Here is a 26,592-nt window from a genome sequence, read left to right as displayed (position 1 = left end):
TCTCTCTCTCTGTCCCCTCTCTCTCTCCTTCTCCTTTTGGGCAATCTTCTGGTCCACTGCCCACTCATGACAGGTATTTCTCTCTGTGGGGCAATCTATAGTCATGTGTGTGTGTATGTGTGTGTGTGTGCTCACTTTCTCACATTTTAAGTAAATTTTGTCACTTTGTGTACTTATTTGTATCAACACTTCGAATACGTATCTTCATGCATGACAAGAGCCTAGAGTGAAATTAATACAACCCTTGCCCACTTGAGATCACTATGCTCCCAAGACCTGCAGGTTAGGGGTTTGACTTCCTTTACTCTGAAGACAGACCCCCTACCTGGACCAGGGGGCTAAGGCTACCTAGATTGACTACAGCTCATTACAAACTCATTGTAATACCTAGCATGCTAAATGACACACCTACTAGCCACCATAACAGGACCATCTAAGGAGTGAAAAGCGGCAGTAACCAAATTCTGTGAAATCTCTAACTCCCCACCCTTCTAGAAAAACCATGAACAATCCTTCCCCTTGTTAGAATTTAACTCCCCTTTAATTTAATTAAACAACTCATCTAATGTTGAACACAGTTAAGAGATGGGCCAGTCCACTCAGTAAGTTGCACTCTGTGGAGGGTGCATATTTGTTTTCCCAGTAAAACACCTGCTGCTCACTAGTTACTATTCTCTAACTCTTTCCTTAGTTCCTTCTTGTGGCAAAGTCAAGGAACTGGCTACTACCAACACCTAAAAAATTCACAGAAGGCTGGAAAAATGTTAAAAGAATTATAGCATAGAGGCTCACATTGTGGTACAGCAGGTTTAGCTGCCACCTACAATGCCACCTGTCTCATTGAGTGCCAGTCTGAGTGCTGGCTGCTCCGCTCCCAATCCAGCTTCCTGCTAATATGCCTGGGAAAGCAGCAGAAGATGGTCCAGGGCCAGCGTCATGGCAAAGTAGGTTAATCTTCCGCCTACGGCACCAGCATCCTATATGGACACTGGTTCTAATCCTGGCTGCTCCTCTTCCAATCCAGCTCAGTGCTGTGGCCTGGGAAAGCAGTAGAAAATGGTCCAAGTGCTTGGGCCCCTGTACCGGTGTGGCAGACCCAGAAGAAGCTCCTGGCTTTGGATCGGCACAGTTCCGGCTGTTACAGTCATTTGGGGAGTGAAACAGCAAAAGGAAGACCTTACTCTCTGTCTCTCCCTTTCACTGTCTGCAACTCTACCTCTCAAATAAATAAATAAAATCTTTAAAAATTTTTTTAAAAAGAAGATGGCCCAAATACTTGGGCCCCTGCACTCACACAAGAGACCTGGATGGAGTTCCTGGCTCTTGGCTTTGGCCTGGCCCAGCCCCAGCCATTGTGGCCATTTGGGGAAAGAACCAATGGATGGAAGATCTCTCTCTTTCTCTCTCCTGTCTTTGTCTCTCTCTCTCTCTAAGTCTTTCAAATTATAGATAATATATCTTAAAAAGAATCACAGCCTGAATCTCTCAACATGAAAGCAGAGGAAGCTACCACTGAGGCACCCACTACTTGCAAAGCGCCACCCCTGATCCTCCACCACATTCCCCCTTTCCCTGCGCAGCTTTCCTCATCTGCTTCTCTCGACTTAAAACGTTTTCCCATGGAGATCTCGAATCTTCACCGTACTCAGCCCAAGGAGGGAGTGCAATGTTTAAAATCACAGATCTTGGCTGTGCAGACTTCCTTTCTCACGTTCATCATGGGCAGCATTTTCCCCAAAACCCTCCTTGGGGAGAGCACTGACTTTCCGGGAGCCCTGTGCACCCTCTCCGGCAGAGGTTTTCCCTTTGTTCATGTCTTGGGAGGACACACCAGTCTCCAAGCTCTGGCGTGTGGGACGCGCGTTCTGCTCGGAGCAAGCGTGTGCACACAGTGGTCTGTTCCCTCCTCCAATGAGCTCTGCCTGCTTGTGGATGTGACACTCCTGGGGAAGGAAGCCAAGAGCCTATAGTGCAGCTCCTGGGGAAAACTGAAGCAGCTGTGGCCGTGTAATTTAAAACCTCGGAAAAGTGTGCTGCAGCCCGTGCACAGCGCTAGGATAATAATACCATGAGGGCGGCATGTAGCCCGTCCTCCCAGGGACTTGCTCGCCTGCTGCAGGGAAGAGACGGCTGAAAGACGAACCTGCGTGCAGCCGGACAGGTCCAGACAGATGAGCTTGTGGCATCCATTCCCTAAACTCAGGTACTGTAATCCTTTGTCTGTGAACTTGCGGCAGTAAGCCAGGCTGAGGTTCTGTAGGTTGTAGAAGTGCCTGAAAAGACAGAGTGAAAGCAGAGAGAGGAGGCGTGCGATCAGACTGCTGCCCTTTTCTTAAGCCACTACAACAAAGAGAAGTAAAACTGTAAAGCAGCCTTGTCTCCTTGCACATGGTCAGCAGCTTCCTGTTACCGTTAATCTCTCCCTGTTCATTAAGGGAGACTGCAGTAGGATATCAGATACTGCCTAATTAGAATTCAAGTGCAATAATTAAACACTATGTGCCTAAATTTTTAAAGAAAGTTGACTGGGGTACAGTTTTTTGTTTTGTTTTGTTTTGTTTTTTGTTTTTTGGGGTTTTTTTTGTGTGTGTGGATTTTTTGACAAGGGGAAGGTTGCATTCATACTGTTCGGGAGTTAGCTTGCTTTTGAAACCAAAGTTAGAGTTTACTTTATGGTTGCTTTTTAGGGTTTGATCTCTTGGAGCACCACAATAGCGTGCACCATGTTTAGAAAGGCAAGCCTTTGGTAAACATTTAAACGGAGATGAACTGTTACATGGGGCTTGGGGGCAAAAAAGAAGCCAGAACCGAGTAGTGAAGGCTCTTGCAGCGGATCTGATAAGCACATGGTTTGGAAAAGTAGATTTAGCTATGCATGGTTTTGTAAGTACTGGTCCCGTTGCTTTAAAGCAAAGACCGGCACATAGAGCTGAGACGTTAGTTAAGAACAGTCTGCAAGGGAGTGGGCGACACACGAGCAGCATAAGAACGACATCAGAAGCTATCAGCCTCGCTGGAGCTGAGACAGATTAAACACAGCATTACCACAGTGACCACAATGACAGCGCCCGGGGAGACGGAGAGTGGCTCAGATGAGTCTGTCGTGCTGCGCGGAGGTTTAGCCCTCCTAAGCCTGGCGTTTTTCAAAAGTGCTGAAAGTGGGCATTTGGCCTAGCAGTTGACTCCCAAGTCCTGCATCAGGATGCCTGGGTTCAATTCCCAACTCCAGTCCTTGGCCCCAGCTTCCTGCCAGTGATGACCTTGGAAGTCCCTGCCACTTTTGTGGGAGACCTGGGTTGAGTTCCTGGCTCCTGGCCATTGGGGTATTTGGGGGAGTGAACTAAGGGACGGGAGTTCTCTTTCATGCATTCTTCCTCCCTTCCTCTCTCTCCCCCTCCCCCCTCTCCCCCTCTCTCCTTCTCCCCCTCTCTCCCTCTCTCCCAAGTAAATTTTTTAAAAAACTGTAAGGACTCTTACTACTGCCTGCTCTTGTAACTGAATTAACAAAACACTCTTGTTTTAGGATCTATAACAGTGTAACAGCAAACTAAAAAGCCTACAGATGAACCATAAAGTTTACTTTCCATACAAATGGGAAACAAGCTATGCAAGCATTGCCTGTCGATCGGATGTATTCCTAAAATCTGAAAAATACATCTGAATGGTATAACGATTTCTATTACACACTGAATTATTTGATTCAGAACACACGCGGCCCTCTGGGAATGGCTGTCTATGAGATTGGACACATCTCTTCTCGGCCTTTTGGCTAAGATCAAGTGAGACTGGACAGAACAGAGAGGGATGCCTTGCGCTCCCAGGGGCTGGGTGGGCAGGGCTAAGAAGGGGAGAGCGGCGCTCACATTCCTACACCACGGCCAGCAGGGGAACCAGAGTGGGGCCAAAGCTCTGGACAAGCTTTCCCTTCCACTCCTTGGTGCGCAGCCTGTGATTCCGCTAAGGAAAGAATGGTGTCCTCGGGGTAGGGGTAGGAGGAGGAGGAGTCCTGCAGCCAGCCCTCTAACTTGGAGAGAGGAGTAATGAGCCAGGCAGCACCACCCAGGGGAAAACACGCTTTGGAACTCGACCACATTGCATTCGAATCCTAGCCCGGCCGCTTACTGCATCTCTCCAACCTCTCCAAAACTGCTCCCCCACCTGCCAGGGGAAGATAATGATATTATGATTTTTTTTTTTACCCTGAACTATTGTGAGCCTCCGGCTCTCCTTGACTTTACTTTTCTCATGTGTTACATGGACATAATCTTATGTGCTTGCTTTCATCAGAGGTGTGGTAACCACATGAGAACATGAACATAATGAAATCATTTTAAGATTTTTATTTATTTGAGAGGCAGAGAGAGTAGGAGAGACAGAGACAGATCACGCATCTGCTGGCTCGCTTCTCAAATGTTCACAATGGCCCCTGGCTGGGCTGGGAACTGGGAGCCGGGAACTCAATGCAGGTCTCCTAGGTTGGTGGCAGGCCCCCATCACTTGAGCCATCACTGCTGCTGCCTAGGGTGTATATTTGCAGAAGCTGCCATCAGGAGCAAAGGTGGATATTGAAACCTGGCACTCCCACATGCAATGCAGCCGTCCCAACCCGCATCTTAACTGTTAGGCCAAACACCTGCCCTGTGGTATTATCTTGAGGGTGGCTTTGACTATCAAAATCGGCAGAGACCATGATAGAAACTTTAAAAGCCCACATGCCATTTTTGTTGCTTCTACTATGCCAGGCACTAATAACACGTTAATGATGTTTGTGGAATTTGTAACATTTTCTTCTGTTAATAGAATGAATATTCATGTGCTAAGAGTGCTGCAAATGAATCCGAGAGATGGGTGATCTGCTATGCTGGGTCTACACCTTGGCCCATGTTCTTTGAACCCGTATGATCAGTTAACAAATACCAAAAAAGAGAATTGAGCTGGGGCCTCTTAACTGCTTCTATGTTACAGACACCTTTGGCAGTGTGGTGAGGTCCCTTTCTCAGCAAGCTTTTAATTTCTTTTTTAAATCCACCCAAAAGGCAGACAGAAACAGAGACACAGACAGATAGATAGAGATCTCCCATTCACTGGGTCACTCCCCAGATACCCAAAGCCAGCAGCCTAGAACTCAATCTGAGTTTCCCAAGTGGGTGGCACAGACCAAGTACTTGAGTCATCCCCTGTTGCCTTCCAGGGTGCACATTAGCAGGAAGCCGGAATCAGGAGCAGAGCAGGGACTCAAACAAGCTACTCCAATATGAGATGTGGACATCGCGACAGCTACTTAACTGCTGCTCCAAATGCCTTCCCCAGAGTAACATTTTTGAATGCATAAAATAAAGTATGTAAGATTACAAAGGCAGCCAGTTATATTAAAATGTAAATTATTAAAATAGTTTAAAAACCTAGTCAGTGGAATAGTAATTTATGTGCTTCTTTGTTTACCTGTTAAATAACAGCATCTATCGGCAGTTCTAATGACTACTGAGAACAAGAAGTAGTCAAGAGTACCAATGATATTTCAAAGTACACAGAATAACTATAATGAAATAGGAATATATTTCTAATTTATATGGATGGAAGTCCCAGGGACTAATACTATTCTGGTTTTTACCTACATTTTAGTTAGAGCTTAGTAAAAATAGAAACAATCCCCCCCCCCAAAAAAAATTCACAGAACCCTGGGTAAGTTCTGTGGCACAGCAGGTTAAGCCTCTCCTTGGGACTCCTGCATCTCAGTATTGGAGTGCCTGGCACTGAGGTTTGCCTCCGCTTCAGCTCCAGCTCCCTACTAATGTGCCTGGGAGGCAGCAGGTGATGGCCCAAGTACCCTAGCCCCTGCCACCTGTGGGGAGACCAGGACTGAGTTCTTGGCCCAGCCTTGGGTATTTTAAGTGACCTAGCAGATGGATGATTTTCTCTCTCTACCTCTCTCTCTCTCTCTCTCTCTCTCTGTGTGTGTGTATCCCTTTCAAGTAGATAAAAATAAATAAATGTTAAAAATAAACTTTACAGAATCCCTAGATTCCATGCTCCTTTGGGGAGAATCCACTGACCCCAGTTTGAGAACCTCTGGTTTAGACTGAATGACTTCTGGGTTGAACTCCCTGGGTGGCTCTCTTCAGACTGAGCCTTTTGGAAGCCATCAGACTGAAAGCCAAGCACAGGAATGTGGACCGGCCCCGTGGACCTTTCTAGGGAGTGACAGTGCTGCAGACTCTGAGCTGCTGGGGATAGGAAAAGTGTCAAGCAACAGCAGAGCTGCGCTTGGCAAGCTTTATGCAATACTGTTCTTTTTTATTCTGAATTTTGGCAAGGAAACGTGCTCCTCCATGAGTAAGACCTGGCTCATCATTTTCCCAGCCCAGAGACCACTTGATAATTACAACTCAGCTTCAAGGCACAGTGTTTGCTGCCTATTTTTTTTTCCTCTTCTTCTTTTTCAATCTTTTCCTGATTATTTGATAACTATTTCTTATGGAGGGTAGATTCTTCCTCTGTGATTTATATATTTGTCTGCTACTATTGTAATCTTTTAAAGCACACAATTCTTATCGAAACTACAGAGATCATTTTTTCCTTCCATTCTTTTGGATTTTTTCCATGAAAGAGTTGAATAAGTCTGTGTTAGATCTCCAACACCTGAGGGAGTTACTGCTCCAAGGAATGCAGAATTACGTATTTAAATGAAAATTTCTCTGAAAGATCACCAAGACATAGCCCAGTCTGCAAATGGGAATTCGCAAATGGATTCTTTTGAATTGAGTGTTGCTCTTTAGTTCCACAAAGGCAGTTTCAAGTAATAGAATTCCGTAGACAGTCTAAGTGGGGTGATAGGACCTCATAATTGCAGGCTTTGGGGTTGTCCAGTCAAGACAATCGCTTATTCTGTCTGCCTGTCTTCGATGGGCACTGGTGACGCTGCATAACATGATAGCTTCTGTCAATATATAATAATATCATCAACATTCTGTCAATAACTGAAGGGTTAATTCATCATTGGAAAAGTAATTAGTCACCACTCCAACATAGCAATATAAGACTCCATTAAAGAACAAAGAGAGGCAGCTGTTCAGTGCAGTGGTTAAGATCCCTTGGGACACTGCTCATGATTCCGGCTTCCTGCTATTGTGCACCTTGGGAGGCAGCAGGTGTGGCCCAAGTGCTCAGGTCCCTGCCACCAGACCGAGTTCCTGGCTCCTGGCCCAGCCCCAGCTGTTAAGACATTTAGGAAATGAACCACTAGATGGGAGATAGCACTCTTGTGCTCGCTCTGTGAGTGTGTGTGTGTGTGTGTGTGTGTTTGTCTCTGTCTTTCTATCTTTTCAAATAAATTTTCAAAACCTGATAGGTTTACTCCCCATTACATGTGCATGCCTTGCACACTGCAGTTGATCACCACATGGTGGATAAGTGAATGAATGTTGCTGTTAGAAGCCAGGGAAAGGAGAAATCCCTGGACTTCTGGCAGACGGCTCAACTTGAAGTGTTAAAGGTTGTAGCTGAGTAAAGAGACTGTAGAGAAGGTGAAACACGTAGCAGTCAGAAGGTCAGAGTTAAGGGCTTCTCTTAAAAGCCTGGGGAGATGAGTTTGATCGGATAATGTTACGGAACACTGAGGGAAGCATCTAGCCATGACAAGAAGATGGTTCCAGGATAAGTATGAGGGAAGAGACCAGAGGTAGAACCAGAAACAGAGCTGAGAGGGCCATCTGGGGTGTGGCCACAGGTCCAGTCCCAGAAATATTTAGGAACAGAAAACATGCTGGAATAGGCATGAGCTGTGGGCAGCCCTCATTTGCAACTTTAAGGAAACTGAGTGAGTCCCCAAAGTGAGGAGAATGTTCAAATAAAAAATTGGCAAGTCAATGTTGCCAAGGAAGGCAGACAAATCACATTTTTCTCCTGGAAAATGATTTCTGCAGAAAGAAATATCAAAAGCAATGCAGAGAGAATGACAGCAGCAACAACCAATATTTCCTTGGTTATTTATCGTTTAAAGAACACTTCCACATATGCAAACATATTGGAAACAATGGAAAACAGAGGGAAAATAGAGAATATTATGAAAAGTAGTTTTATCAAAGATAAGTCAGTGTAATGTTTTCCATATGACAAGAAACATCAGTACCAAAGTAGCATTTATTCTGATATTCTCCTTCTCTCTCTCTCTCTCTCTCTCTCTATCAGATTTATTTATTTTACTTGAAAGGCAGAGTTACAGAGGGAGAGTGGTAGAGGCAGAGGCAGAGACAGAGAGAGATCTTCCTTCCATGTGCTGGTTCACTCCCCAAATGGCCGTGACAGCTAGAGCTGGGCCAGTCGGAAGCCAGGAGCCAGGAGCTTCTTCCAGGTCTCCCACATAGGTGTAGAGGCCCAAGGACCTGGGCCATTTTCCACTGCTTTCCCAGGCACATTAGCAGGGAGCTGGATTGGAAGTGAAGCAGCCGGGACTCTAACCAGTGCCCATATGGGATGCCGGTGTTGCAGGTGGCGCCTTAACCCGCTACGCCACAGCGCCAGCCCCTCTGAATGTTCTCTTCAAGGCAAGAACTGGAGGTTAAAAACAAAATAATATTCTTATTTTGGGTTCTGCTTTTCTGATGCCAACTGAGGATACAACTTCATTTGTAAAATAAATGTTCCTAAATAGTTATGTCTCACTCTAGTATAATGTTAAATTTCGGAGGAGGAAAATGTCTACCTCAGAGTATGATTAGAATAAAAATATGTATTCAGCTAAAAACATCAAGGGCAGGTGTGGCACAGCAGGTTAAGCTACTGCTTGGGATGTCCGCATCCCACATCGGAGTGCCTGGGATGGAGTCCCGCCTCTGCTTCAGATGCAGCTTCCTGCTAATGCATCCTGGGAGGCAGCAGATCATGGCTCCAGTGCTTGGGTCCCTGCCACCCATGTGGGAGATCTAGATGGAGTTCCTGGCTCCTGGCTTCCACCTTGCCATCGTGGGCATTTGGGGAGTGAACCAGTGCATAGAAGGTTTCTCTCTCTATCTCTCTGCCTTTCAAGTAAATGCAAATAAACAAACTTTTATTTACAGTAAAGCTATAATAACCAAAACAATGTGACATTTGCATTCAAAATGTTTTAATTAATTATAATGTGATCTAAGCTACTCTGAAATCATCTACTTTGTAAATTCCAACTTTCATATGTGGATTTTATAATTCTCTCATTCTCTCTATATATTGTATATAGACACACACATTTGTGCATGTGCACATACATAACATATACATATATACATAAATATATACATAAATTTATTTATATGAGATACTGCAAAAAGTTCACAGAAAATGGAATTGAAAGACAAGTCTATTTTGGGGAAAAGAAAATTTTAAATTCCCACACTTTTTTTCACAATCTGAATTTTTCACACACTTTTGAGGACTCCACATCTATCTAGCAATGGAATACTGAAAGAAGAGCACTGAGTAATCATGTCCTACATCAGGGGGCATGACATCCTGCAAGGGCTTGGGAGCCTCTGGGGTCTCCCACCGTGGTCACCAGGGCTGGTTGGCACCAGCTCACAAGAGTCCACGCTAGTGAGCACCTCTTGTCAATTCTACACTCAGTGGCATCATGCTGGTGGCTTAACATCAGCCCTGGTGGAGTCATGTACACCAGGGAGATCAGTGAACCCTACACTCTGCCCCTGCCCAGCTAGCTGCTATCCATTTGCAGAACACTGCCGTCCTTGGGGCCCTGTAGGAAGGACTGCTACAGAGAAGGCAGTGTGCTCCTGGGAATGCATGCAGAGGTGCAGACCGGGAGACACGAGATGACAGCTTTGAAGGACAGGGAGAAAATCTGATTGAAAAGTCAAAGGGGTTTCTTAGGACAGCCCCTGAACAAATGGAGAGGAGCATTCAAAAGGAAAATGCCTTCCTTCACTTTGACTATGACCCTGTCGGAATAAGATCGAAGTCGGTGAACTTAAAAGGCTTCCATAGCCTTGACAACTCATGACTAGAGCCTAGGGAGATTACTGACGCCATAAACAAGAGTGTCAAATTGTTAAGTCAGCAACAGGAGTCACTGTGTACCTACTTCTCATATGGGATCTGTCCTTAGTGTGTTGTCCAATGTGAAGTAATGCTATAACTAGTACTGAAACAGTATTTTACATTTTGTGTGTCTGTGTGGGTGCAAACTGATGAAATCTTTACTTAGTATATACTGAATTGATCTTCTGTATATAAAGATAATTGAAAATGAATCTTGATGTGAATGGAATGGGAGAGGGAGCGGGAGATGGGAGGGGTGTGAGTGGGAGGGAAATTATGGGGGGGGAAGCCATTGTCATCCATAAACTGTACTTTGGAAATTTATATTTACTAAATAAAAAAAGAAAAAAGAAAATGCCTTCCTTGACTGGGGAAAAAAAATTTGTTTCGATTTTCAAAAGGTTTACCATGCTCCAGGGGAAGAAATTAATTGGAAGAACATAATTAGAAGCTTGGGGAGAGTCTTTAGTTTCTCAGAGGAAAGGAAAGTCTTGCAAGCATCTTGGCAGGAAAGAAAAATAGGTTACCAACACGGGAATGAAAAATCAGGCAGGCTTTACACTTCTCTTTCAAGTGAGATATCAACGCTCACACAGCACCATTTGTGGGATTTTAAAGATAAAGGACGTGATTCAAGAATGATACAGTCATTTTCAGAGATCAGTGGCCGAGAACCTAATACTGATGCATCTTTCCTGATGAAGAGTTTCTAATTAGGCCGGTGCTGTGGCTCACTAGGCTAATCCTCTGCCTGCGGCGCTGGCACACCGGGTTCTAGTCCTGGTCCAGACGCCAGATTCTGTCCTGGTTGCTCCTCTTCCAGGCCAGCTCTCTGCTGTGGCCAGGGAGTGCAGCAGAGGATGGCCCAAGTGCTTGGGCCCTGCACCCCATGGGAGACCAGGAGGAAGGAAGCACCTGGCTCCTGGCTTCGGATCACCGAAGTGGCGGCCATTTGGGGGGTGAACCAATGGGAAGAAGACCTTTCTCTCTGTCTCTCTCTCTCACTGTCTAACTCTGCCTGTCAAAAAAAAAAGTTTCTAAAATTAGATTTATAGTCATCATAGGATGCAACAAAATGAAAACTAAAGAATAAGAAAATTATGGGGGAAAATGACCACCAATGAATGGCCTAAACTGGTTATGACTATATAATCATTAGAAGTAGGATTTTAATATTAAGTTCAAACATCAAAAGTTAATATTAAAAGGAGAGGTAAATGTTAAAAAAAAAATGCATAAGCTCATTACAAGGAAGTGGAAGCAGAGACATCAAGTTCAAGGAAAAGTAGAGGGGAGATGAAATATATTTGCTTTATCGTCAAACACATTAAGAACCAAATGGTATTGTTTCATCTTAACTTCAATAGAGAGTGTGTGTTAAAGCATCCTTTCAAAAAACATGGAGTCATGAGTTAGGACACACAGCAGAGTGTGCACATGCCTTTCAGATGCCTTCAGGCTACAAAAGTAAACAACAGGCCGGCGCCGCGGCTCACTAGGCTAATCCTCCGCCTTGCGGCGCCAGCATACCCTGTTCTAGTCCCGGTTGGGGCGCCGGATACTGTCCCGGTTGCCCCTCTTCCAGGCCAGCTCTCTGCTGTGGCCCGGGAGTGCAGTGGAGGATGGCCCAAGTGCTTGGGCCCTGCACCCCATGGGAGACCAGGAGAAGCACCTGGCTCCTGCCTTCGGATCAGCGCAGCACGCCGGCCGCGGTGGCCATTGGAGGGTGAACCAACAGCAAAGGAAGACCTTTCTCTCTGTCTCTCTCTCTCACTGTCCACTCTGCCTGTCAGGAAAAAAAAAAAAAAGTAAACAACATAGTTCTTACAGCGAAAGACAGAAACACTGAGTATGGTGTAATGATAGAGAAATCAAAAGGTAAAAGAAGACAATAAAAACTAGATAATATACTCAATGTTGACAAGAAATATTAATCATTTACACTAGCCTCTTTTTTTTTTTTTTTTTTTTTGACAGGCAGAGTTAGACAGTGAGAGAGAGAGACAGAGAGAACAGTCTTCCTTCCGGTGGTTCACCCCTCAAATGGCCGCTATGGCCGATGCACTGCGCCGATCTGAAGCCAGGAGCCAGGTGCTTCCTCCTGGTCTCCAATGCAGGTGCAGGGGCCAAGCACTTGGGCCATCTTCCACCACCTTCTTGGGCCACAGCAGAGAACTGGACTGGAAGAGGAGCAACCGGGACAGAATCTGGTGCCCCAACCGGGACTAGAACCCGGAGTGCTGGCACCACGGCTCACTAGGCTAATCCTCTGCCTGTGGTGCCAGCACCTAGCCTCTTAAAAAGGCAAACAATGAACATTTTTGAAACAGAAGTTAGCTGTATATAAAATACAAGTATAGAACCCCTTGACACAAATATTAAAATGCAGGATTAGGGGTGGCAGAGGTTGGAGGGGAGTGTTGTGTGGTACAGCAGCTTAAGCCACTGCGTCCCATATGGGAGTGCTGCCTCCCTGCTAATAAACCCAGAACCAGCCAATGATGGCCTAAGTGCTTGAGTCCCTGACAACCCCTGGGGGAGACCACATGGAGTTCCTGGCTCCTGGCTTCAGCCTGGCCAAATCCTGACTATTACAGCCATTTGGGGAATGAACCAACAGATAGAAGATCTCTTTCCATCCCTCTCTTTCCCTCTGTATCTCTGCTTTTCAAATAAGTAAATAAATATTAAACACACACACACACAAGGAAAAGAAAACAAAGGTTTTAATAATAGAGAAAAAAGAATTCAAGGTAAAGAAATTTCAACTGGGATAAGGACTATCATTTTATGTGAATAAGAGTTATCACCTATAATGAAACATACTTACTAATCTTTACGTATAAAATAACACAAAAATAAATTCAGCCAACTTTAATTATAGTAGGTGGTCCACATATCATTTTTATACTATGAAGCTTTGAGAATTTATATGCATACGTACAAACAAATTTTGCCCTCTGAAAGAAACACTCTATTTTAGACATTCATGCATGATTTGGTGAAACCATAAAATCAACCAAAAAAATCTCAATACCTTCTAAAAAGCAGAAATGATTCAGTCTACGTTTCTGAATCACAATGAATAATTAAAAGCAGAAATTTAATCAAAGAAGTTTAAGCCACTTAGAAACAAAACTTCACCTCTGAATAATTGTTAGGTCAGAGAGGAGCACAAACTGAATACTTCGCTTAGAAAATGAAAATAATACTTATCAAACCTTACAAGTTTTACCCAAATTCTTATTTAGAAGTAATTTCACAGTCCCCAATGTTTCCTTTTAAAAGGAAAGAAGGCTGGCGTCGCGGCTCACTAGGCTAATCCTCCTCCTAGCAGCGCCGGCACACCAGGTTCTAGTCCCGGTTGGGGCGCCAGATTCTGTCCCGGTTGCCCCTCTTCCAGGCCAGCTCTCTGCTGTGGCCAGGGAGTGCAGTGGAGGATGGCCCAGGTGCTTGGGCCCTGCACCCCATGGGAGACCAGGAAAAGCACCTGGCTCCTGGCTGCGGCCATTGGAAGGTGAACCAACGGCAAAAGGAAGACTTTTCTCTCTGTCTCTCTCTCTCACTGTCCACTCTGCCTGTCAAAAAATAAAATAAATAAATAAATAAATAAGTAAAAGGAAAGAAGTCAATTATTCAGAGGAAAGTTTTTTAAAGATATCCAACCTTCATACCCAAGACTAAAAATGACCATTTAGAAAATATAATGAGAAAACAGAATCAGAAAAGATACCATTCACAAAAATAATTAGAAAGATACCTAGGGAGGCTGGTGCTGTGGTATAGTAGGCTAAGCCTCCGCCTGTGGCACTGACATCCCATATGGGTGCTCGTTCGAGTCCCAACTGCTCCACTTCTGATCTAGCTCCCTGCTAATGGCCTGGGAAAGCAGTGGAGGATGGCCCAAGGGCTTACGCCCCTGTCACCAATGTGGGAGACCTAGGAGAAGCTCCTGGCTCCCGACTTCAGCCTGGCCCAGCCCTGGCTGTTGAGGCCATTTGGGAATGAACCAGCAGATGGACGATCTCTCTGTCTCTCCTCTAACTCTGCCTTTCAGATAAATAAATAAATCTTAAAAAAAAAAGATAAACAGGAATAACTTTCATGAAAAAAGATCAACGTGAACTAAAACAATATTTTATTGAGATTTAAGACCTCTGCAAAATATTTTTATAAGTATATTATATTTGTGATAGATGGAACATTGTAAAAAATAAATTAATTCCTAGTTTCTTCCATGGTTATTTAGTGGTATAGTGATAAATAACTAATAATTAGCTCTCAAAAAAAAAGTAGGGGAAGCATTGTGGTACAGCAGGTTAAGCCACTGCTTCGGATACCTGCATCCCATATTGAGTGCCTGGTGCCAGCCCAGCTCCTCCACTCCTGATCCAGCTTCCAGCTAGTGCTCCTACTACGCAGATAATGGTCCAAATACTTGGGTTCCTGCCAGTAACACGATAGACCCAGGTTGGGTTCTCAGCTCCTGACTCAGCTAGGATTCTGCAGGCATTTGGAAAACCAACTAGTGGATAGAAGATTCTCTGTCTCTTTCTGTCTCTATGTCTCTCTCTCTTTCACTCTCTAGCTCTCTCTCTCTCTGTCACTCTGCCTTTCAAATAAATAAGTAAATAAAATACATATGCATATAAAATATTTAAGTTCACTGAAAATTTTATATTTTACTATTTTTATAATTATTGTGTTATGAAGAATGTGTAACATACAACTTACATACAATAATAAAGTACACAACTCTGATCTTGTGAATTCCATACAGCCAATTAATTTTCACACATTTCCATTGGCTTCTGCCAATGAAACTCTTATAAATGTAGCTAGCCAACCAATAGTTGCAATTAAAGACTGAGTATAGTTCCCATATGAACCGTTTCATTTACATTACTAAGACAAAAGTAAAATAGCAAAGTCAGTATGTCCAGACTTCACTCATTCATCAATGAAGTGTCTTCTCCGTTGGACCCAAAAATAGGGTTTTTTGTTTTTTTTTTTAACTTTTATTTAGTAAATATAAATTTCCAAAGTACTGTTTATGGATTACAATGGCTTTTTCCCTCCATAACTTCTCTCCCACCCCCAACCCTCCCATCTCCCGCTCCCTCTCCCATTCCATTCACATCAAGATTCATTTTCAATTCTCTTTATATACAGAAGATCAATTTAGTATATATTAAGTAAAGATTTCATCAGTTTGCACCCACACAGAACATAAAGTGTAAAATACTGTTTGAGTACTCCAAAAATAGTTTTCAAGTAGTCAGAGTAGTTCCACAATTTTTTTCTACTATTCACAAGGATGTGAATAGCTATAGATGTGACACACTTTTAAACTGCTTAAATTTTCACTTTCTCAAGTCTGAACAATCAATGAAACAAAAAAAATTCAAGCCTTGATTTGTTAGTGTTTGTCATTTTCTGTGGTGTAGAACATTCTTAGATCTGCTAACCCCAGGTACCACTGAGAGGTTGGTGCACACAGAGCAAGGAGAGACGAGCAGCAGTGGCTCACCATTCTGTAGCATTTTTCACCCGAGGGATACAGTAGACAAAAACATCCTCAAGAACATGGATGAAGTTAACACATAGAAATATACTAGAAAGTGATGGGTTTTAAGTATTTATTTTCTGTGTAAGAATTTTAGATAAATTAGGAGGAATCACACCTCACTTGATAAAAGAGTTATATATTGATAAAAGGCTTATTTTATTATTTTATTCAATAAATGATGCTGGAATAATTGGTTAGCTACAAGTATTTAATAACATTTGAATTCTGCAGCTGTTCTTAGCATATGGACTGCACAAAAACAGGACTTGGAGCCCCTAAGTCATAGTTTGTTAACCCCTGGTTTAGATCATTGCTTTGTTCATTTACCAAAGTAAATTCTAGATTGATTATATATACATATTTGAATTTTAAAAACCATATAAGAAAAATAAGTAAATGAATATTAAATCTATTTAGTTACCAACTTATTTACATAATTGAAAGAGTGACAGAAAGAGGGAGAGAGGGAGAAAGAGATCTTCCATCTGCTGGTTCACTCTTTGCATGCCCACAATAGCTGGAGATGGCCAGGCAGAATCCAGGAAGCAGGAACTCTGATTGGATCTCCCACACAACAGAGCCATCATCTAATGCCTTGAAGGGGCACTAGCCGGCAGCTGTATCAGAAGCAGGGGGACTCGATCCCAGACACTCCAGTAGGAGATACAGGCATCCCAAGTGACCGCTTAACCTGCTGTACCGCAGTGCCTGCCCAAGACTTTCCATATTTAAAGCTATCAGAAGAAATCTTGATAAATTTAATGAAATAAAATCCAGCAGCTCAATTAATGGAGTAAACAGAAACTATGGGGTCACTTTTTTTAGACTTGCTCATTTGCAGAAAATGGTTAGAGTCACAAGATAAAATTACCACCCAAGAATATTCTCTACTTAAACTTTTCCAAATGTCTGGTTTTTTTTAAAAAAAAAATCATAAAATTGTATTCTCAAAAATAGCTCTTCTTTCACAACAGTTTGAGAAATGTTTTCCCAAAGTCAACTTTTGATTATCTCCCATCATGATCATATATTCTTCCTCATTGGTCTTCCCATATTGAAACTAAAGACTAATTGAACAACAGAAATATGGGAAGAATTTTAATATTCAGCCAACTCTTGTATTCTTCCGTCCCTTCTCTGAAGGAGTGCTGAGGAGAAGCAACATCTGTGTCCAGATTGCTCGCTGTGTATACACAGAACATGGCAGCAAGGAGTCTGGATGGCAGAGCTCAAAGCCTAGGGGGGCAGGAAGTTGGGGTTCTCTTGTAAGAGGTCCCACGCACCAGACTGGCATTTAGGGATCATGTTCCAATGCCCAGGAAGGGGGACTAGATAGAGAGAGAGAGAGAGAGAGAGAGGCCAGGTCCAACTCAAGCTACTGGACATTGCTACAAGAGTAACAGAAACACCAGCCAAGGTAGAAGACCAACTGTCTCCTGGGCCTGCCACGTGGGGAGAGTGCAGACATCAGTTTGGGGACTTGAAAGCAGTGATTCTGTCATCAGGACAAGGGGGCCACAGTGGAGGCATGCTGGCACTGCTGCTGGGGAATGCCAGAGCAAGCCAGAGCCACACGGAGCATAAGCATTTTCAGCGTGATACAAATCACACATACATGGGCCAGCACTGTGGCGTAGCAGGTAAAGCCACCGCCTGCAGTGCCGGCATCCCATATGAGCCCTGGTTCGAAACCCGGCTGCTCCACTTCTGATCCAGCTCTCTGCTGTGGCCTGGGAAAGCAGTAGAAGATGGCCCAAGTCCTTGGGACCCTGCACCCACATGGGAGACCAGGAAGAAGCTCCTGGCTCCTGGCTTCAGATCAGCACAGCTCCGGCCATTGCGGCCAGTTGGGGAGTGAACCAGCGGATGGAAGACCTCTCTCTCTCTCTCTCTCTCTCTCTCTCTCTCTCTGCCTCTCCTCTCTCTGTGTAACTGTGACTTTCAAGTAAAACAGATAAATCTTTAAAAAGAAAAAGTCACATACACATTACCTTGGCAGGAGTCGCATGGTCCTATTGGTGATGGTTGTGTTCGACAGATTGAGGTACAGGACCCCAGGGCAGCCCTCAGAAATGTACCTCATCAGCTCGTCCTGCATGAGAAAACAGGGGGAGGAATCTTAACAAACTCTAACAGCCTTTGCAGCTTCCCCATTATCTCCCTGACCCAGAAAAAAATACACATGAGTGGACCTTTGATATTGGTTGAAATCAAATTAAATAGCAAATGGTTTTGCTTGAAGTTTTCTTATTCCACTTTCCCCCTCAATTTTTTGGAAATCAAGTTCCATTCCTTCACTAGGACACTTCTTACACTGTGAAACTCTGCAAGTTCAACTCTGCGGTGGGAAATTTGACCTCCAGACACCCTGACACTGCAGATGCAGAATAGGGATTTAAAAAGTGGATCCATTTTAAAACTTGGAAAAGCATTAAAGTAAAAAAAAACTTCCTACAGTTATTTTCTGAAAGACAGCAATAGAAAATGCTTTCAAACAACTGGACTTCATTAAAAATGAATCCATATTTACACACATATAATTATATGCAGGTGTGTGTGTGAATTAAGTTACTGTGATTCTGTTACTAAATATATTAAAACAGCTAGAAAGATTTTCATCAAACTTTTGATAAGTTTGAGAAGGCAAAAGTAAAAATACAGACTACCTACAGAATGAGCATCGAATTTAGAGTTGGTGACAGGATTGGAGAGAATCTTCAAATACTGAAGCGACTTTCTCCCAAGGAGTTGAAAGTGAGATAAGAAAATAGTGAGTATGTGCAAAGAAAAAGTGGCTTCCAGCATGGGCTCTAAATTGAAATTCGTCAGGCCACATAAATTGCAAGGTTTGATTACAATGAGCTACTTCTCTAGGTAACTGTTGAAAACAGTGAGTGACAGCATGGTCTTATTTATTTAATGATGGTTAGTGAATCTCCCAAGGAACAGCAGCAGGTCAGACGGTGTTAAGTACTTGTGGTTCTTGCAATGTTTGTCACTACATCCATACTAAAAAGAATGGGCCATTAGGGGACCTCTGACGCAGGCCAGGCCATGTAGTCTGCAGGAGAAGTTGGCATGGTCACAGGGCCACCCTCTGACAGCACTCAAGATGGCAAAATTGTTTTTATTTTTCCAGCAAATCACCAGTGTTTAACATTCCATCCTAGCCATTTCTGAGAGTCATGGATATCTAAAAATAACAAAAACCTGCAGGTCGGAGCCTCTGTTACACTTGAAAATGAAACTGGTTGATTTATGGAGCAGCAAACTGTCCTTAAAGAGAACACACATTTCTGTTTTGAGCCGTAAATTCCTATTGGTTCTGCTATGGGACAGATTCTAGGCACCAATGCTGCGTGAGTGCAAGTCCAAGTGCAAAGGCAAGTGCAGGGCTCCTGATGAACATTGTGCTTTTCCACCACATTCAGGATGCGGTCAATTGCTCTAGAATCCATCACCAAGGTGTAAGATTTGGAAACATGTGGATAGACAAAAAATATAAAGTACAATTTCCTGAGAAAACTGGTGAATACGACCACAATAGGTAGACACATCTGTCTTCAGAAATGTCCAGTGTGCCAATCAAATAGCAAAGTGATTATGCACTTGTTGAAAATGCAAATGAGATGAGGAAGGGATAGGAGACAAAGCTGGCTCCCATAGGCTCAGAGAGGCAGCCGCGGGGAAGACGACAGTGGGGGAACGGGCGGGGAATGTGCAGTATGCTTTATCCGACTTTCCTTTGGAGATGGGGCCATGATCCATTCTCCAGTCTGGAGGAGCTTGTGGACAACCAGACAAGCTAGACCTTCCCGTTCTCAGTGTTAAAGAGCACCAGGGGGATTGATTTTGGGACTGAATGAATGCAGAGACTGTTTGGGTGCCTACGTCACAGAACGGCATATGAATTTGTGCCCGATGCAATGACATCCTTCTGAATGTAACGGAGTTCACAAGACAAGCTTAGAAAGTAAAGTCCTTTGAATGAACGTTACCCAATTCCTTACATGCAAGCCTTTTTCCAGTCTATGTCTCCAAAGGAAAAAACAAGAGTAAACTGTAGCTGGATAAAATTACCCACCCTGCATTATTGTTAGACTCCAGAGTTGGACAAGACTTTGATGTTCACAAACTCAGTGCAGAAGGCATTGTTTCGACTTTCCTGCTAAAAAGCCAAATTCAAGGACTCTGATCTTCTACTTACATACAGAACTGAAGCTCCCTGGGGGCAAGAACTTAAAATTTATTCATTTAAAAATTTCTTCTGAATCTAGCAGGTTATCTTTAATGTTGTAGGTGCTAAAAATGCCCCTATTAAGAAAAAATCCATTTTACAAAAGGCCTTGCTATAACCACCAGCAGACATCTAGGGAATGTCGCGGCAAAGATTTGAAACCTCCCCTCATAAGAGCCCAAGCTCACACTGTAGGCAGAGAAAAAGGAGAGTATTTTTTCCCTGATGTGGTCTTGGATGTATCTCGCTATGCCTCGATTCCATGTGGGTTACGCTTGAGGGCACGTTTGAACATAAGGCAGCAGTTTGCTTACGTGGAAGTAGAAGCCATAGAAGAACAGCTTAGGGTCCCAGGCCCCAGCAGTCCTCTATGTCCTGGTGCATTGAGATAAAGAGTGGTAGAGTTCCCGTTTCTTTATGTATCTATTTTATTTATTATTTGTATCATCTATACAATATCTTCCATCTTTTGGAAAAAAAAAACTGTTTCATTGTGAGAAAGAGAAGATGAATTACATGGAAAAACATTACAAAAGGAAGGTCTCCAATGAGCTCTCAGGTCCAAAATGGAGATATAGGCATCAGTCTTGTGGTGCAGCAGGTTAAGCCCCTACTTGCAAAGCCTGCATCTCATGTGAGTACTAGTTTGAGTCCCGGCTGCTCTGCTTCCAATCCAGCTTATTGCTAATGTGCCTGGGAGATCTCAGATGGAGTTCCTACCTCCTGGTTTCAACTTGGCACAGCCCTGGATGTTACAGCCATTTGGGAAGATCTCCTTTCTCTCTCTCTCTCTCTCTCTCTCTTCCCTCCCCTTCCTCCTCCCTCCCTCTGACATTCTTATTTTCAAATAAATCAATAAATCGTTTTATAAAATCCCACTCATTTTTAAAAAGAAGGTTATACATGTAAACATAAGCATAACAGAAAATATAAATGGGGAAGTATTGAGAGAACACAGATGTAGCTCAGGAGAGGGAAAATAATTTCGTCAAAAGTGAATTGTGTAGGGCTGGGGGGGCTGGGAGAAAATGAGGGGTGACCGTTAGTAGATGTCAGTTCTTTTGGGGTTTGAAAAGTGTTCTAAACCTGATCATGGTAATGACCATACAACTCTGTGAATATACCAAATCCATTAAAATGTACACTTTAAATGGATTCATTTGATTTCAATCTATATAAGAATTAATTTGTAGTGGGATAAAACTGGTTTTATTTTATTTTTAAGATTTATTTATTTGAAAGGCAGAATTATAGAGAGAAAGAGAACAGAGAGAAATCTACCATCCGCTGGCTCATTCTCCACATGGCTGCAATGGCCAGAGCTGTGCCAGGCCATTGTGCCAGGAGCTTCTTCCAGGTCTCTCACGTGGGTGCAGGAGCCCAATCACTTGAACCATCATCCTCTGTTGCCTTCCCAGGTGCATTAGCAAGGAGCTGAGTCAGAGGGGGAGCAGTCAGGAATCAAACCGGTGCCCATATGAGATGTTGGCACTGGCTCTGATAAAGCTGGTTTATAAGGTCAGTGCAGGGGGGGCTCAGGGTGGGGAGACTGGCACTGTGATGCAGCAGGTTAAAGCCCTGGCCTGCAGCACCAGAATAACATATGGGAGGCACTGTTTTGAGTCCCAGCGCTCCACTTCCGATCCAGCTCCCTGCTAATGTCTCTACCTTTCTCTGTAACTGTCTTTCAATTAAATAAAATAAATCTTTAAAAAAAAAAAAAGTCAGTGGGTAAAAGAAGTGAGTGGAAATACCCTATGGTGTTGAAGAGTGTGTTAAAGAATGAAACAGTGCCAGCCAGGTTGGGTTGGAGGTGGTAAGGAAGAAAAGAATCAGGCAGACAGAAAAACCAGTTCAATGACACAGTGAAATAGCACGACACGTTCAGGGAACTCCAAGAGTTCAGAGCTGAATCAGTAGAAACTGGAAAGAGAAGACTACAAAGACAGGCTGGAGGTGGGGAGAGGCCAATTCGGGAGGTCCTGTGCCCCAGGCCAGGGGAGCTGGTGCCAACAAGGGTCAGCAGGCAGGCAGGCAGGCTCTTCATTCCAGCCTCTCCTAGCTCCTTCAAGACCGGCTGCATTCATTATTTCAACTGAATCGCCATCAGCTTCTATCAATCCTGTTTCCATATTCCTGTCCCTGTTTTCCTTCTTCTACCCTCTTAGCCACGTTTCTGGAAAGATCAGTTTATGCCTAATGCCTCTCTTTCTCCCCTCTTGCCCACTTTCACAATTCCCCCCGAAACTGTTCTTAAAAAGTCAACTTCAAATTCTCCAAACCAGGAGGTGCCACTCAATTCTTTCCCTACCTGCTCACTTAGGCCACTTCTTAAACTCCTTACTCTCTTGCATTTTGTAATACTGCTCCATTTTCAACACTCCTTTTTTCCTCATGTCATTTATTTTTATTTGTTTGAAAGGCAAAGTGTCAGAGAGAAGAAGAGACTCTCTGTGGATATCTCCATGGGCAAGTTATGACTTATTCAATACATGCAACCCAAGATGGAATGTCAAAGTTTTAGCCAATGTTGCCCATATCCTACCAGGCATCTCTGCATAGCTACATTCGGTGGACATTACTGAACACTTGCTAGATGCCAATGTCTGGACTGTGTGTTATGACTACTACAAAGAACAAGACACACACATCTCCTGTCCCTTGGGTCCATAGGATTAGTGGAGGAGGCAGAAACACTATGGTGTTTCTTATTGCTTATTAGTGGAACCCAGAGGAGTAGCAGTGAACCCAGACCTGGGAGTCGGTGACATGGAAATAAGTCTTAAAGCTTGACAATGAGGAAAGCACTGCCTGAGGACAAAGAGAAAGGGTATTCCAAGTAAAAAGCATGCTGAGAGCAAACACAAAACTGCGGGGAGCAATGGGGTGTATGCAGCAAAGTCAGCTCAGCCGCTGTGGTTGGTTGTGCTGGCAGAAACTTAATGTGTGCACAGGAATTGGACCAAAATGAGGCTGGCAAGGGCAGCAAAGACAAGACCACAGAGAGCCTCCAAGGCACAGCAATGGTAAAGCGCTCTGACTTTGCCAACAGTGTAGATGATGGGAGTGTGTGTCGTTGACAGCACAGGGGCCTGGAGAGATGAGATCTGCCTTTTAGAAAAGAGTATTCACAGGGTGGGAGATGGGCTGGGGGCTGCGGGAAGGACCAGTGACTGACGGGGTCCAGGAAGGAGATCACTGGGGATACATGTTCCTTCCTGTTTTCTTTGGCATGGCTGTTGATCGCCCTGAAAACTACTAAATCAACCTATTATCTGTGCTTGAGCCAATTTTTTTCTGTCTTAGACACACACACCCATTCAACATAAATACAGTTCATTGCTGTAGACTCGTCAAAGAGTTCCCCCTCGTCAGAGGCTCCAATGCTGGGCATCTATTTACAGATTAGTTTATTTTTCCTTAATATATTCTTTTTTATTTATTATTTATTTATTTGTATGCATTTCATAAATACAACTTCAGGAACACAGTGATTCTTCCCACCATACTCACCCTCCCAACCCACACTCACACCCTTCCTCCTCTTCCTTCTCCTATTCCCAGTCTTATTTTTTACTAAGATCTATTTTCAATTAGTTTTATACACAGAAGACTATCTCTATTCTAGGTAAAGAGTTCAACAGATTAGTAACAGCTTTGTACAGATGGATAAAATTTCTTGCCAATCCTTTACATAGTTTGCCTTTTTTTTTACACATCGGATACTGACCGAGCACACAGAGGGCAAGGCGACAAGTCTGAATCTACATCAACAACAGTACCTAAGCCGCTGATACTCACTGTGAGTGTTGAGCAGTCAGAGACGTTCAGCTCCTGCAAGTTTCTACAGTGGCCTAAATCAAACAAGTTTCACATCACTGAACAACACAGCACAGGCGTTCCAACTTAAAACTCTTTCAATCCTACGTTCAATGTGATGTATGTATTAGAAAATACACAAATACATTGGCAGATAACATATTCCAAGTATATGGTTTATTTTCCCACAAAAATGATTTCTTTTGGACTCACAATTAAAATATATACACATGTTTATTACTGTTTAAAGATTATTGGAGGAAGGGCCAAGGAGAAAAATATTACTTTGCAAAAAACACTATATTATTAGTGTTTTTAGTTTGGAACTTAGAACTTTTAACTTGGAAGCACTTGAAGAAAACAAATCTCCATTTTTTTTTTGTAAAAAAAAATCCATTCTTTATTTTTTAAGTTTTATTTTATTTTAAAATTTATTCATTTCTTTTGAAAGTCTGAAATATAGAGAGAGACAGAACAGACAGCAGGAGATCTTCCATTCTTCCATCCACTGGTTCACCCCCAAGGTGGCCGTAATAGCCAGGGCTTGGCCAGGCTGAAGCCAGGGATCAGGAGTTTCTTCTGGGCCTCCCACGTGAGTGCAAGGGTCCAAGCACTTGGGCCATCTTCTGCTGCTTTTCCCAGGCCATTAGCAGGGAGCTGGGTTGGAACTGGAACAGCTGGGACACGAACCAGCTGAGATGCTGGCATTGGAAGCAGCAGCTTTACCAGCTATGCCAAAACACCATCCCCAATTTTATTTTTCATTTAGTTGAAAACTGAAAAGAGAGAGAAAGGGAGAGCGAGAGAGAGGGAGAGAGAGAGAGAATGCTCACAACAGTTAGGGCTGGACCAGGGCAAAGCCAGGAGCCAGGAACTCTATCTGGTCTTCCATGTGGGTGGCAGTGAGCCAAGTAATTGAGCTATCACCTGCTGCCTCTTAGACTGTGCATTAGCAGGAAGCTAGATTGGAAGCAGAGTAGCTGGGACTCCAATACAGAATGCAGCTGATCCAACTGGAGGCTTAACCTATAGAGACACAATGACCATCCCAACCCATTTTTTATTTTTTGTGTCTGTGCATACCTATTTTGTTCTGTTTGGTTTCTTTTATTATTTTATTATGAAACTTCTCAGACACGGAAAGTTGAAAAAAATGCACAGTGAATGCCTATATGCCCACCACCCAGATTCTAATTATATATTTCCCTTATGACCTATTCACCTATCTACAAATCTCTTTAAACATCCCTCAATTCATCTTATTTTTTTATGCATTGCAAAGCAAGTTGCAAACAATGGTATACCCAAATACTACAGTATACATATCATAAATAATTCAACATGCATAATAATAATAGACAAAATGTTATGATTTTTAAATTATTTATGTATTTGAAAGGCATAGAGAGACAGAGAGTACATGAGCACTCCCATTTGCTGACTCACTCCCCCAATGCCTGGGAATGCCAGGGCAGAGCAAAAGCTCAAGTCAGGAGCTGGGAACACAATCCAGGTCTCCAAGTGCTAACAGGAACTCAATGACTTGAGCCATCCCTGCTGCTTCTCACGGTCTGCATTAACATGAAGCTGGGAGCCCAGGCACTTGGATGTGGAACACTGATGTTGTTAAATGCCCACTCCTGCTATGATTTTTTAGGTTAGAGTTACATTTAATTTACAAAGAACTGCAAACACAAAAGTGGAAAAAGCTAAGTACCTGATGAGCTTTGGGACCAGAGGCCACTATCCAGAAGGCAAAGTGTTACCCAATCATTGAGGTCTCTGGATGCAGCTTGGAGAGGACACACCAGTCGAAGGGCGACAATCTTGAGGCAAAGAGAGGGGAAGGCCTTCTAGGTGGAGGAGACCCCACCAAGCAGGACAACTCCAGGCCAGGGGGTGTGGCTGGCCTTCAAAGCGCTACCACAAACAGAAAGCACATGTGCAGCTCATCACAGCCCCACGCTAGTAATAACAGACCTGTTATTACTTATAAATCCACTTGGAATACTTCTATCTTTTCCAAGAGTAGACACGTTCTCAGTAATGAATGCAAACCAGAAGTAGTTTCCAGAGTTGGAAAAAAATTGAAAACAATCCTTAAAAATGTACAGGTCTTGAAAGTCATTGCTGATAAAGGCAAGAACAGATTCCCAACATGAGTTTTTTTTTTTTTTAAGATTTTATTTGTTTGTTTGAGAGGTAGCATTACAGACAGGGAGAGAAAGAGAAAGAGAGAGAGGTCTTCCACCTGCTGGTCACTCCCCAAATGGCCACAACACCCAGAGGTGTGCCAATTCAAAGCCAGGAGCCAGGAGCTTCTTCCTGGTCTTCCACGTAGGTGCAAGGGCCCAACACTTGGGCCATCTTCTACTGTTTTTCCAGGCCATAGCAGAGAGCTGGATCAGAAGAGAAGCAGCCGGGACTCGAACTGGTGCCCATATGGGGTGCTGGCACCACAGGCAAAGGCTTAGCCCACTACAGCACAGTGCTAGCCAAAATTAGTTTTTGAGGTACATGTTCTTACAGAATAGTTGTTTGAGGGTATTTCATACATTCAGCAAACATTTGTCCAGGAAATATGGCAGTGAACAAAACAGATACACACCTTCACCCTTGCAGAGTTCAGTTTCTAATCAAGGAAGGCAGATAAACGAAGTAAAATATCTACTGTGACAGTGGTGAAGAGCGCTATGGAGGAAAATCAAACCAGCACAGGGATGGGAACATGGAGAACACGGGGATCTGGAGGGAGTGTGAGGCTCAATAGGCCCACAGAGAAGTCTTCGCTTAGAGGGGGTCATTGGAGTCAAGACACACAGGAGATACAAGGACAGAGCCACCTTCTCCCTAGAGTTTCCAGAGTCCGTCCTCAATGTGGTTGATGACTGGGAGGCAGTAAAGGAGAGACAAAAATAAGCTCTGGACACAGCCACTC

At 43.5% G+C, this 26,592-nt stretch overlaps 2 protein-coding genes across 5 annotated transcripts in view; one reads left to right on the top strand and one right to left on the bottom strand.

The window, feature by feature from the left end:
- Positions 1–26,592, bottom strand: part of FBXL13 (F-box and leucine rich repeat protein 13) — a 244,710-nt gene that overhangs the window by 99,143 nt on the left and 118,975 nt on the right. Inside the window, exons 10-12 of the mRNA XM_008258313.5 lie at positions 23,637–23,689; positions 17,590–17,690; positions 2,144–2,273 (exon numbers count right to left, since the gene is read on the bottom strand). Coding sequence (XP_008256535.3) covers positions 2,144–2,273; positions 17,590–17,690; positions 23,637–23,689 — 284 coding nt within the window. The remainder of the gene's footprint in view (positions 1–2,143; positions 2,274–17,589; positions 17,691–23,636; positions 23,690–26,592) is intronic.
- LRRC17 (leucine rich repeat containing 17) overlaps positions 1,748–26,592 on the top strand; it is a 44,816-nt gene continuing 19,971 nt past the window's right edge. For 3 of the 4 annotated variants that reach the window (XM_089329422.1, XM_089329423.1, XM_051848880.3), the window contains exon 1: positions 1,797–2,203. The gene's annotated coding sequence lies outside the window, so the exon portion shown is untranslated. Of the gene's footprint in view, positions 2,204–26,592 lie in introns of all 4 variants that reach the window. The other variant, XM_002712022.6, reaches the window with a different exon arrangement.

Source organism: Oryctolagus cuniculus, chromosome 3 (genome assembly GCF_051225735.1).
Source record: "Oryctolagus cuniculus isolate XC-2025 breed Fujian yellow rabbit chromosome 3, ASM5122573v1, whole genome shotgun sequence".
NCBI classification, from domain to species: domain Eukaryota; kingdom Metazoa; phylum Chordata; class Mammalia; order Lagomorpha; family Leporidae; genus Oryctolagus; species Oryctolagus cuniculus.
The sequence above is the reverse complement of the archived record's forward strand: the minus strand, read 5'-3'. Positions and strand labels throughout refer to the sequence as shown.